Source organism: Sarcophilus harrisii, chromosome 2 (assembly GCF_902635505.1).
Source record: "Sarcophilus harrisii chromosome 2, mSarHar1.11, whole genome shotgun sequence".
Lineage (NCBI taxonomy): Eukaryota > Metazoa > Chordata > Mammalia > Dasyuromorphia > Dasyuridae > Sarcophilus > Sarcophilus harrisii.
Window position 1 is genome coordinate 624009317 of NC_045427.1, and position 14291 is coordinate 624023607.

Here is a 14291-nt window from a genome sequence, read left to right on the forward strand (position 1 = left end):
AGATTTAGATTTAATGTCCCTACACCAAGCTCATTGTTTGACACATAGCAGATAAAAAATGCTTATTAGTTTGAACTGAATTTAAATTCATGTGTTTTGTGATCTCCCTACAGTGCCCAGCTGAGCATACAGGGATGCTTCATCACCAATATTTGCCATTTGACCAAAATGATAAAGGGAAGAAGTCAGCTGGGAAGGTTAGAAGGAAATTGGGTCAGAGGTTGTGTCCTCTCACTCTCCTCTCTCCATCTCTCTCTCCTGGATGTGGCTCCTGGCAGAATGGTGCTTTTCCTCTAAAGAAAGATGCTCTGGGTGTAATGAAAACTCAAAGCCTGGAGGAGAAAGGATCAGAAAACACAACTCTATCTAAATCCCCCCTGGGGACCTGTGGGGAGGGGAGGGTGAGGCACTGGGGGGGCGAGGGGGGGGGGAGACATGCCCCGATTATGTGCAGGGGATTTGCTGTGTCTCTTTTTCTCTTCCTTTCTCTCTTTGTCTTTTTTCCCCGTGTCCCTCTTTGTCCTCTTGTTCCATGTCCCCTTCTGCATTTGTCTGGGAGGATCCTGGGGTGTTCTTTTGATCAACCCAATCTCTCTCTGGCACTTGAATTCTGATTGGCTAGAGGGCTTAGAGAGAAAAAAACTTTAATTAAGTAGATAATCTCTTCTTAGGAAGTTTGACCACTCTATTTCATTTCCCTTTCGCTCTCTACTTGGGTTCATTTACCCACCAAGAAAGTTGGGATTGGGGGAAAATTCCATCCCACTCTCACTGAGGAGCTCATCTTTGCTCCCTGGATCGCAAGTCTTCCTCCAGTAACTGTTTCTCATGGAGCCCCCAGCCTGTATCTTCCTTTTCACTTGTGTTCTCCAGCTCAGCCATACCTGGTAAGTGACCTGGTCTTCTGCTTAGGACTTTGGACAGGTAGAGGTCTCTAACCCCTAGAGAAGAGTCTTTATCTTTTCCCACCCTTGGACTCTACTTCTTGTATAAGCTTTTCCATCTGTGTGGGGGCAGGATTCACCCCCCCTAAATGACAACCTAATTTTCCTTGTAGATGTGGGGAGAGAAATGTTGAAGTTGTGATTTCCCCCCTATATTCTCACTGATTCAAAATAAGCTAGACGGCAAACCAGTTAGGAAGTATCTTTTTTATTGAGTCCTAGGGTTAGTGTTAACCATTGGGGAAAAGGTGAGAAGATACTTAGAGGTGAAAATCTTAATTTTAGTCTGCTTCTTACCTGCCTTTAAATTTCATGGCACATTTCTAAGGCTCATAGGCCTTTTCCCTAGAAGTCAAAAGTCTCTGCTGCGTCACTGGGTCTTGATGTGGAATTTACAAGCATGCTTGAAAAGAATTATAGATATGAAAATTCCAAACCCTTCAGCAGCTTTCCATTTCAATGACGATTGTGGACATCTGAGTCAAGCACTTTTGAGCATTTTCCTTAGGGAAAATATTCCATGTGAATTTCCACTGTCCTTTGCATTTGGGGAAGGGGGATTAATAGAGTCTGGATATATGATTTCAGTAGTTTGAGGAGGGGCTCGTGGGGTTGACATTTCCCCTCACAGTCACAGATAGCCAACTCCTCTGTGATTTAAAATATTAAATTATTATTATAATTTATAAATATAAAATTAAAATATTAAATAAAAAACATTAAAGAGTTATTTAGACTCTGAGAGGCTGAGTAAGTTACCTATGGTCACATAGCCAATATGTTAACTCATACTCTTAGTTCTAGAGTTGGAAGAGAAACTCAGACCTACTCATCCCATTTTCTTATTATACAGATAAAAGAATCGATGCCTAAAGAAGTTTTGATTTACAAGAGAGCACAGATAGAAAGTATTAAAGGAAAGATTTGAACCCAGCTCCTCTGACTCCAAAGCCAGAGATCTTTTTTGTGTACTGCATGTCAAAGCAAGACTTGAATCCAATCTTCCTAAATCTAAGACTAGCCTTCTATTCTAAAGGTCCTTAGCCCAGTATCTTAAAACTTTTTTTTTTTTTTAACATTTTGAAAATGTATTTCAATTTCATTGATTTGTTTTATATTTCTATGAGTTTAAAAACAATTTGAGGAGCCCAGAGGCTTTCCAAAATTGGCAAAGGGTTCCAGGACACAATGAAAGTTTAAGAACCTCTGCTCTGTCCCCTGCATCCCTCTGCCTCTCATTTTCTCATTACATGATAATATTAAGGAGAACATAAGGAAGGTAAGTTAAGGAAGACTCAGAGATGTTGGGGCTTTCTCATTCTAGATGCTAGTGTAGTCTGAAGCCTCTTTTCTTTCAGACCCCAGTCTGACTTCCCACTCTATGGGATGTGTCGCAGGAACCTCTCTTAGCTTTTCAAGCAGAAGGAAAGGGGACCTGCTTGTCCAGGACACTTCCTGAGGTCACACTCCTGGGCTAAGTGGGTGTATTTCCCACTCTCTGTTTCCCCCCTCCCAGGAGATCATTTCCATCTCAATCAGATTAAAAAGAGGCCCAGAATAATGTCAGCTGGACATGGAGCCTAGCAATTTGAGTGTTTGGGATTACAAGGTGGCCCACCAAGTAATTACTCAAATAGAAAACCAGTGGAGGGCACTTAATTAAACCCTTCCAACTTCACCAGGCCTTTCTTTCTTTCCCCGCTCCTGCACACACACAAAACCCAGGGGGACAGCGGGATCACCCCAAGCCTGTCCCCTGGGAGCATTCCCAGTAACTCGGCTTCAGGAATTCCCCTGTGTTCCGAGTCTGTCGGGAGCGACCCAAGCTGGGAAGAATGACTGTTTGAGAAGGGCCCTGGCTACAAGCTCCTGGCCCCTGCCCTGTCAGGGAGGGGGCCACGCTTGTCTCCCTTTGACACTGACACAGCCAAACAGAAAAGGGACTGGGAGGCTCGTCTGTCCCAATCCAAATGTTTGGATTCAAAAAGAAAGGAGAAAAGAAAGGGATGGGAAAGCGAGTGCTCATTAGACGATGGTTTGGGGGGGGGGGGAGGAAATCCCTTTCCTCCCACTCTCCTGGGCAGATTTAGAGGGAACAGCCCGGCAGATGCTTTCTGCTGACTCATTGTGTTTTAATTGCTCTTGGCCACAATCTGCCATCTGAATTAAGTTTTGCAATTTGGGATAGCAGGTAAGGAATCTTTGCAGCTCTCAAAAATGAATGCCAGTTAGCCTGAAGTCTGGGAGCCAAAGAACTATTGCATCCATGCTGTCTTTTTACATCACTCTGTGATTCTCCTTTCCCTCCCAGCCCAAAGAATCCATGTGCTATGAAGCCGAGTTACTAATACATAATCTCACCATATACTCCTGTAGACCCACAGACCCATAAACCACCACCTTTCTGCCGCAAAGAAAGGAGGGAGGTCTGTCTGTTTCCCATGAGCCTTCTCTGAAGCTAAGAGGAATCACTGGAGGGATCAGAGTTTGGATGGCTTTCAAGATTGTTTTCCTTTAAAGCCATTCTTCATTGTGTAAGTTTTCTTGCTTCTGATTACTTGGCTTTGCCTATTAGCTTTTCTTGTTAAAAAACAAAACCACGAATCCAGGGAAGGATTGTGGGCGGTCTCCTCTCAAGCTAGAGAGAGGCTTGACCACCTCCAGCCTTTGTGAAAATCTTAATGAAGGCACTGTCTGTTCCTTTTGTCGGGAGCATTTAGCGAACCGGCAATTCCAACTTCTGCCCGGTTTGTAGTCCTGTCTGAAAGGCTGGGGAGGGAGGAGGGGAGGATACCCAGGGGAGAACGGGGTGGGGAAGGGGTTGCGGGCAGTTGTAGCAGGTATGAGGATACCAGGCTCATAGAAAATGAGCTCCAAAGCTGCCAGTCCTTGGAGGGGGATAGGGGGTTGAGGCGGACACTCTGTCCCACAGTGGTAATATCCAACTTCCCTTCCATCTCTTGCACTTGAAGAATCTTACTATTGGCTAGACAGGTGGACCTCGGTCCTCTGGTTTCTCACTTCCCACACAACTACTTCTCTGGGATCCCCCAAGAGGTGACCAAGGCTTGAGGGCTTAGAGCAAAGAGCATTGGTGAAACAAGGTTTCTGGGGACATGGGTACCAGTCGTGGCTCTGCTACTAATCAGTTGTATGATCTTGGATAAGCCACTTCCCTGGCCCCATTTCCTCATTTGTACAATGGAGGAACCAGGTCCAATAATAATAACTGGCATTTATAAATGTTGTCTGGTTTGCTCCTGGGTTGACAAAAAGGAATAAACGGTGCTTTCATTAAGATGTTCATAAAGGCTGGAGGTGGTCAAGCCTCTTGTCTAGCCTGAGAGGAGACTGCCCACAAAATGGTTCGCATTTTACATCTATTGACTCATGTGATTTTTATCATAAGCCTGTGAAGTACTGTAGAAATTATTGTTTTCCAAAAGGAAATTGAGGTTCGGAGATATTTAATGTCCATATAGAGAGATTCAGAGATGAGATTTGAACTCCACTTCTGGAGGACATGTTCAGAATTCTCTTCATTATATCATTCCTCGCTGGTGATCTCCAGGATCCCTCCCAATTCTAAGTTCTAGGATTCTACCCTTTGGGATCCCACCTTCATTCCTAGGGCTTTCCCTAAGTCTCTGGATGACTGAAAAATCATCACTGTCACATTTCCTCCGATCTCCACCCTGTCCAACTCTAGTATAAAGTGGGGAGCTATGATTTCTCCATCTTTGTTTTTTACCCAGAGCCCTCAAGATTGTGATTCTTTAATTTGTGTCATTATGAATTTGTCCACACTTTAATGCCTGGAGAGAAAAGGAAGAGGAGGATGTCTGGGAATCATTATTAACTCCTTAAATGGCATATAGTATTCTAAGAAGGCAAGTAGGGCAAAGGGTTTTCCATTCCAATCATTTCCCATTCTTTCTTTCCCAAGAATCATCTGAGATTTCCCTTCCTTTACCTACCAACATAAAGGTCCCTTACAGCATCCCTGACACCTGGGATGATGCAAAAGTCTGTGCATTTCATGGGATTTGTCACATTAAAAGGAAATATGGCATAAAGGAAATGCCTTTTCCTTTACTTTCTTTGGCATTCAGGTTAGATACATGCTAGTTGTGTAACCACTGGCAGGTCATTAAACTTCTCAGCACCTCTGGACAGCTCTCTAAGATGTACAAAGAAGCTACATATGGACCCTTGATGTCTGAAGTTTTATTGTTCATAATCTTATTTGGAATTTTCTTGGCAACAATATTGGAGTGGTTGGCTATTTTTATCTCCAGATCATTTTACAGATAAGGAAACTGAGGCAAACAAGGCTAAGTGTCTCACCCCAAATCACACAATTATTAAGACTGAGAAAGATAAGTCTTCCTGATTCCAAGACCATACTATCATATTGACCATACCACCAAGGTGCCCTTGACATCAGAAGACCCAAATTCAAGTCACAGTTCTGATACTTATTAACTGTGTGACCTTGGATGAGAACTTTAACTTCCCTCACCCTCATTTTATCCATCTAGACACTTAGGATTGTGAGATTTAGACTTAGGAAGGACCTTAAAAGTCATCCCATTTTACAGATGAGAAACTAAGACTTACAAAGTCAAGTGGTGAGTTGTACAAGATTACATGGGGAGTTAGTGATTCAAACCCAAATCTTATTCCATATATATCCTCTTTCCACTCTACCAGGCTATCTTCTGATCTGCCTTCAAACTTCTTATATAGAGAAAATGCCAACTTGAGGCATTTTCTGATCCTGAAATCTCACCCATTCCCATCAAAATTCTGTTACAATGACCATAGAGCTTAATAGCTTCCTCAGCTCCTTCTGAGGGCCAGGATAACAGAGCAAAAGTTCCCTTGGCTCCTCTCTATTATTCAAAAAGCTGATTGGTAGTTCTAGAATGGAAGTTGAACCAATGGCTGGGGGAAACTTTGCACATGGCTCACAATTAATAACTCTTCCATTATCTGCATATCAAAGAATGACAGATCCCAGATCAAAGGCCTAGCATACAGTGCAGGTAGGTAAGTAGATGCCGTGGATTCCCTGTCATTCTGATACCTTCTGGACTGGTTTGCCTTTTGCTAGCCCAAGACCTTAAAGGGATATTTTAAACTCACAGACAACTCAAAGTCACTCCCTTCAAGGACATCTTCCTGGCCACCCAGTGGGGCAGGGCAGATGAAATCAGATAGTTAAATCAGGCCAAGATGAAAAGAAAAAAAATTGATTTTGTGGCTTTCCCCACAGCTCCAGTTAAGGGAATGGAAAGGTTTGCCAAGTCCCTCGCTTTAATGCAATCAGAGTGAAATTGAAGAGTAATTTTTCTTTATATAACACATATGAACATTTGTTTAATTTTCATATATTTTTAAATGAGTTTTGTTTTTCTTGCTTTCTCAATGGGTGATGGAGAAGTGGAAGGGAGAGAATTTGGAATTTAAAAAAAAATTTAAGGCTCTTCCCTCATTTTATCCTCTATATCCAATTAGTCACCAAGTCTCATCTATTTTACCTCTCCAGTGAGGACCACTTTAAGATACAGACATGATGGACTCAAGATACAAAATGAGACTTTCTTTTTTGGATCTGGTCAATATGGGATATATTTTGCTTGACTTAGCCTATTTGTTACATAAATTTGGTTTTTCCTTTTTACCAGTGGAGCTAGGGGTGGGAGATTAACAAAACTGATTTTTGTCAATTGAAAAAATTAATTAAAATATTTACTTCTGCAGTGCCTTCTTTTTCATTCTCATTGCAATTACCCTTAGCCAGGCACTCACTAAAATAGCTCCTGGACAGATGTGATCACTTCCTAACCTTTCTCCTTGCCTCCATCCCTCTTTCCTCTTCTATCCATTCTCTACACCACTAACAAAAGAATCTTCCTCATATGTAGATCTGGCATTGTAACTACCCCCCAAAAAATCTTCAATATTTCACCCCTGTCTTTGGGATAAAATACAGTTATTGGCACACTCTCTTGAAATTGTTTTTACATACTTCAAATTTACTCATTTTTAAAAATGATTCTCCTCTTCCTAGATGATATTAATTTCATGAGGGCAGAGGTGGTTTATTTTTTATTTTTTGGTCAATCAATAAATATTTAGCAAGTTCCTCCCATGTGTCTCCGGTGTCTAGTACATATTGTATGCGGGGATTTAGTAGGAGGCTGCAGTGAGGTACAGAGTGATGAGAGAGTTGCACCAAGAGAGAGGAAGACTTGGATTTAAATCCTTCCTCATATGCTCACAAATTGTGAAAATCTAGGCAAGGCATCTAACCTTTCCCAGTCTCAGTTTCTTCATCAATAAAATGGGAATAATAATGGTATGAACACTGTTTTTTGTTGTGAATTGCAAGTTGTATTTTTTTTTATTATTATAGCTTTTTATTGACAAAACATATGCATGGGTAATTTTTCAACATTGTCCCTTGAATACACTTCTGTTCCAACTTTTCCCCTCCTTCCCTCTGGGGTACCCCTTCTACTAGATGGCAAGCAGGCCCATACATGTTAAACATGTCAAAGTATATCTTAAATACAATATATGCATACATATTTATACAGTTATCTTGTTGCACAAGAAAAATCAGATTTAGAAAGAAGGTAAAAATAACCTGGGAAGAAAAACAAAAATGCAAGCAAATAATAACAGAAAGAGTTATGAAAGTTATGTTAATGGCAAATCAGTCACTGCTTTCTCTCCCATGAAATCCATATTTTTCCATCTGAAATGATTTGTCCATCACTGCATCTCTCAGGCCACTGGATTTGGTTTCTGGACAATCATCACATTCTTACTGGGCAGTTATTTGTATATCTGTCTCTTACCCCATTTTCTCACTGCTTTTTCCCTCGAGTTCCTTAAAGTCAGTCAACAAGAATTTGGAAAGTAGGGACCTTTTAATTTATGGGGTTTTTATTTTTAATCCCTAGCCCCTAACATAATGTCTGGCACACATTGCTCATTGATTGATTTTTCTCACTGTTCTCCATGAATTCTGGAAGCCAGTGACACTGATTTCCTTGCTGATCCTGGTGCAGAACACCTTATCTCAGCTTTAGGTATTTTCTTGGTCATATTAAGAAATAAGATGGGAGGTATCGAGATGTATAGAATAAATTCCTTTTTGGGTTTTAAGTATTTTTTGGGAGGAGGGAGAGACACTTGCAATTGGGAGAATCAGGAAAAGTTGCATCTAGAAGATGGAATATGATCTGCATCTTTAAGGAAGGGAGAGATTCTAGGAAACAGAGGTGAGAAAGAAGTAGATAGCAGTCATGGGTGTGGAGCACAGGTACTTCAAAGGTATGGAGATGGGAGATTCAATTGTCTGAATTCAATTGCAACTGGGCAGCATTCACGGAGGCGTTTATTGAGTGAACATCTTTCGGAAGATCTAGAAGAAAGTGGTAATCCCTCTGCAAGTAAGATCTGGACCTTAGGTGACAAGAGTAGAAAGGGAGGAAAAAGATCCTGACCCTATTATAGTCCTGGCAGAGGCTTTCTTGGGCTCTCTGGGAAGGTGATTCTTCCCAAAAGCCCTCTGTTTCCCACCCCTGCTCTCACGCAGAGGCCCTCCAAAGAAAGGAGGGCAGACTATTTCCCCAATATTGTCGGGAGCCTTCATTTAAATGCTAAGTGTTGAGGCTCTCTTGGAGCTTAATACTTTTCAGTAGAATTGAGCAAAATCCAGCAGCACTGTGAGAAGGGAAAAAAAAAATCAGGATGGAGAAGGCAGCCCCTTAAACCAGAACATGCCTTGAGTCAGAGATGAGGGCTCAGTGGAAAGATCCTTGGTGGCTCTTTCTGCTTTTGTCTCTCTGTCCCTGGCCCTTAATGTTGTGTCTGCTGCATAAAGAAATACCCTGGGTCCTGATTGGCCCATGAGGCCATCCTGCTGCCTAGCTCCCATAGCTTCGGTCAGGATGCCAGGGTGAGTTTGAAGCAGTATGGGATTTTTTAAAATTTAAATGCTGTTATTTTCTTTTCTTTTGCATTTTATTCAGACATTATTTATTTGACCTCATTACAAATAACTTGAATTATTTATAAATTCATCATTTATCACATCATTTTCCAAAGTATACTCTTGAAGAAAGAATACAAATCATTGGTTATAGTTATTTTATATTTTTAGTACAGTGTTCATATATATATATATATACACACATATATATGTATATATATATATATATATAAACTTTTTTCAATGAAACTCACTGTCAACAAAAATGAAACTCACATAGTATATTCACTAGTTGACAGTAAGGAGATCTCTTCTTCTTTTTTTTTTTTTATTTGTTTTAAGGCAATTAAGGTTAAGTGACTTGCTCAGGGTGACACAGCTAATAAATATTAAACATCTGAGACGAGATTTGAACTCAAGTTCTACAGAGTCCAGTGCTCTATCCACTAAGCCATCTAGCTGCCATCCTCCCCTAATATCCTTTCTCAAATCCATATCCTTTCTCAACTCCTCCTGTCCTCTTTCCACTATAACAAAAATCTATGCACTCACCCCTGGCTAATTATTCTGAGGGCAGCTAGGTGGTGCAGGTCTGACTGCCATGGAGGAAGCTGGTGGCTCAATAGTTAGTGCTGGGTTTGGAGCAGGAAGAACTGAGTTCAAATCCAGCCTCCGGCACTTCCTATCTGTGTGACCCTGGCAAGTCATTTAACTTCTGATCTCCTGACAAAATGGTTTCCTTGGAGAAAAAAGGGCAGACCATTCCAGTATCTTTGCGAAGAAAACCTCAAATGGGGTCACTAAAGGAAGTTCAGAACTCGAAATGACTGGACAATATGGTACAAAAGATGGAGCAATCAGTTCAGAAGAACTAAGTTCAGATCTGACCTCAGGAACTTACTGAGTGATCTTGGGCAAGGCAGTTTCCTCAACTGTAAAATGGGAATAAAAATATCATTTATCTTCCTTCAGGGTTGTTGTGAGAATTAAATAAAATGTTTGTTAAGTACTTAGCCCAGGGCCTAGCAAAAAGTAGGTACTCAATATATGCTTATTTCCTTCCTACTTTTAATTAAGAAAAGGCTTATGGATAGAGAAATGGTATCTGATTTTATGCATTTGCTTATATATTCATTTTAAAGCTATAAACTTTAAGGATCTACAGTGTACTCAGTGCTGCTCTTTTACTTGTTTTTTGGTTGTTTAGGTGATTAGAATTTTTTCGGGGGGGGGAGAATATCAGGGAAGATTTGGCTCAACACCAATGATTTCAACTGGGTAGGAAGCTCCTGATAGGAGTGTAGTCCCTCTTTCTTTCTGCAATTTAAATTTTATTTCATAAGCATTTATCATCTATTCTTCCCACTGTCCCCTATAGAACTTTAAAAAAATTCCTCATAATAAATACTCATAATCCAGCAAAAAAAAAAAATTTCCACATTGGCCAATGTCGACATGTGTGCCTCACATTATGGGTCCTAAATCCATCACCTCTGGCTGGAGGCAAATGATCGCCCAATTCACCTTCAGGCCTTCCATCTCTTCTGTAGCCTATAGTCATGGTGAATTGCAGGGGAACAGGCAGGGAAGTTACCACATTTGCTCCAAGTATCTGAAGCAGGGTATGAACCCGTGACTTGCCAATTTTAAAGCCAGAGCTCTATCCATTGCACCAGGGTGCCTCCAATGGGAATAAAAGGTTGACAAACAACACATTCCTTGTCTTTAATGAGTGTACAACCCTCTTTTGCGAGGGGGGATTTTAGGGATAGAGAAATGATAATGATACTGAAGGGAAAATATGGTTGGGTGCAAGGGAGGAGCCAAGCAGAGAGGCAGCAGAGATTAGAGGGGGTGAGATTCCTGATATTGGGAACCTTGGCTTTGTTAAACTGGGAACCCCACTTTTCGAAAACACAAGGCCATAGAACTAGTAATTTGACTCGTTCATTTAAAGCTTTATCTTTAAGCATTTAAGATGAAGTGACCCAGAAATGTTAAGTATGTATCTCCCATGTACCCTGCCCTCTGAAGTTCCCCAGATTTTGGCCATCTCCTACCTCCTAATCCACTGCATCTACTGCACTTTTCTGCCTCCATATCCTTCATCTGCAAAGGGAGGGTGCTGTAGGGAATAGGGGGGTGGTTATAGACTTGGGAAAGGTGTTTCCAGTTCTCCCATACACATATTCTGACTCTAAGCCTGGGTATATCTGTCGCAATGTCACAAAGAGCCTCCTACCTGAGATACCAAGTGACAGTTAAGTAGACAATCCTTACTGATGAAAGGATGCTCCGGACTAGGAGCTCCCTACATTGGTAGAATCACAGATAGCTTTCCCCACCCCAAATCCTTTTTAGCATCTTGAACAGGGCAAAGCACACAATAGGTCCTTTAGAAATATTTATTAAGGGAAGGAAGGAAGAAGGAAAGGCAGGTCAAACAGCAACCAAAGGTGTGCTGGAGCTGGTATTTATTACACCTCTGAAAATGGCTTTTTAAAAAATTGTTTAGACTTAAGAAAGTGATGGAGAAAATATTCATCACACATGTTAGACTTAAAAGTGTCTAACTTTTTTTCCCCCCAGAGAATAAGGTGTTAAATATTGATCATCATGCACACCCATTCCCTGACGGTTTAGAGAGAAATTTAAGCAGAACTTTAGGATCACTTAGTAAGCTATAGTCAGGGGAGTGTCACCAATCACTGAGCACCAGGCCAGGTACATAATTAATTCTCATAAAATCCCTGATGGAGTAAGAAGGAGGTGGAAGTTGCTCTTAAGAAAAATCCTGAATGAAAGGGGGGGGGCTCTCATATCTCTGGCTAACCATTGGATACCAGACCTTGGGGCTTCTCCATCTTAGTTGCCTATCTAAGAGCCTCAGATGCACTTCATGTTGGTCTCAGAGGCCTGTTGGTGCTCTGGCCTAGACATTTTGAAAAGATGTTCAGAAGGAAGAATCAATATTTTGGTGGAGTCCATCAACCTATCTCTGATCATGGCACCAAAAAATGTGGCAGTCCTTCCTGCCAGATGCCTAGGGGTGGACCCCATTAATCATATTTTCCATTATAGATCCATAGCCTCCTAGGGCTTAGAATCAGAAGGTATGTTAGTAAGGCTGTCATTGAGTCCAACGCTTTAATTTACAGATGAGGAAACATGGCGCCTGTGTCTGAAATAACAGCAAATAAATGTGCGCTGATGTAATTTTGTTCTGAAGTTACTTCTCATTTCTAGAGGTGCATCCTGGATTTCATTTTAGAACATTCTCAACCCTATAATCTTTGTCTCCATAATAACAGTGATTATCTTTTTCATGCGTTAAAGTTTGTGAACAGCTGCAAAAATTGTCTTTCATTTGAATTCCTCCACAGCCTTTCAAGGTAGATACTCCAGGTATTATTTTCATTTGACAAATAAGGAAACTGAGGCACAGAGAGGTTGAGTCATTTGCCCATGCTCACATAGTTAGCAAGTATCAGAAGTGGGATTTAAAGTCAGGTCTTCAAGTCTGGCACTCTAGGATACTGTATCACCTACTGCCTTGAGTATCTCCTTCTGTTCTCTAAAAATGTAGCTAACAATAGTACACTATTTCAAAATCTGATTCTTTTTGTACAGCAAAATAACTGTTTGGACATGTATACTTATATTGTATTTAATTTATACTTTAACATATTTAATATGTATTGGTCAACCTGCCATCTTGGGGAGGGGATGGGGAGAACGAGGGGAAAAATTGGAACAAAAGGTTTGGCAGTTGTCAATGCTGTAAAATTACCCATGCATATAACTTGTAAATAAAAAGCTATAAAAATAAAATAAAATAAAATAAAAATGTAGCTAACATCTTTAGTTTGTCTTCATGTGAGCATTCTGCCTTCCTTTTTAAAAAAAATCCTATTGCCATTTAGATGCCCTTTTCTGAAACAGTCCCAGCAATTCCAACACCAACTCCACACCCAGGATCTGTGGTGCTATTACCCCAAGTTTCCTTTGTTCAGAGGGCAGGCAAGTCTTTACTTGCTTCCTGGTCTCTGGCCAGAGCAACACACTGAAAACCATCTCAGAGTTGGAAGGAATGTCATGGACTGTCTATTGCAACTAGAATGCCCTCTACAATAAACATGACAAGGCGTCATCCACTGAAGCCTTCCTGGGTGGGGAGAGCCACCCTAATGGCAGTGTCTTCTGGAAATAGTCTATGATGACTACAATCTCTCCTGGTCCACAATGAATAGATTTGTTCAGCGGCACCCTGATCTCATGGACCACAGCACACTATGGGGTTTTCTTGGCAAAGATACTAGAAGGGTTTGCCATTTCCTTCCCCACACTTTTTCATCACAAATATTAGACTTAAATTGGATTTAGGACTGAGACAAACAGGTTAAGTGACTTGCTCAGGGTCACACAGCTAGTGCATAACTGAAACTGCCTATATTTAAACTCACATTTTCCTGACAATTCACAGAACCATCTATCTGTCTCAGTAATGAACAGGTAGAAATCCCTTATTCCATACTATCATTTCGGTTACATCTTCCATAAAGATTTGCTAGTTGATTTATGCTCCCCCACAGTGATACATACCTATTACTTTTCTAACCTCTATAACCACTGCAGATCATCCTTAGTCTATCTCCCTGGAGTTCTGTTGAATTTCCCCACAAGTACAGTGATTTCACTGAGGACTTCTTGTTCCCAGTCATCTATCAGAATTTTAAGTAAGGCCAGATTCATGGGGGAATCCCCTTGCTTGCTGTTTTCTCCATAGAGAGGTATTCATTTAGCAGCAAATGAGATAATAGTTGTAAAATAGTTAGCACAGGGGCTGGCATACAGTAAGTGCTTAAACTTAGGGCAACTCTATGGTACAGTGGATAAGAGCACTTGCCCTGGAATTCAAATCTGGCTCAGATACTTAATACTTTCTAGCTGTGTGACCTGGGATAAGTCACTAAACCCCAATTGCCTAAAAAAAATGCTTATGCCATTCCTTTATTTATCTCTATCTTTTGTTCCTCCCCCATCAAAAATAATTATTAAGCACCTGCTGTATGCAGTGCAATATGCTGGGTATGAGTGAGAGAAACATTTTAGGCAAAGTGAATTTTTATTCTCCTGGAGCTTATATCCAAGGGGTTCCCAGCCTCAGGCATGAACGTATGAAAAAGTATATATACATATATGTATACGTGCTATGTATGCATGTATATTATATCATATATAATCCACATATACATGTATGTTAAATACTATATACCCATATATACTATGTAGTCCATATGTATTAAACACTATATAATATAATATAATTTGTTTCCTTT

At 40.7% G+C, this 14291-nt stretch overlaps 1 protein-coding gene across 1 annotated transcript in view; it reads left to right on the forward strand.

Moving 5' to 3' along the window:
* Positions 1–819: 819 nt before the first annotated feature.
* WNT8B (Wnt family member 8B) overlaps positions 820–14291 on the forward strand; it is a gene marked incomplete at its 5' end in the record, with an annotated part of 30191 nt that continues 16719 nt past the window's right edge. The window contains one exon of the mRNA XM_031949380.1: positions 820–887. Coding sequence (XP_031805240.1) covers positions 820–887 — 68 coding nt within the window. The remainder of the gene's footprint in view (positions 888–14291) is intronic.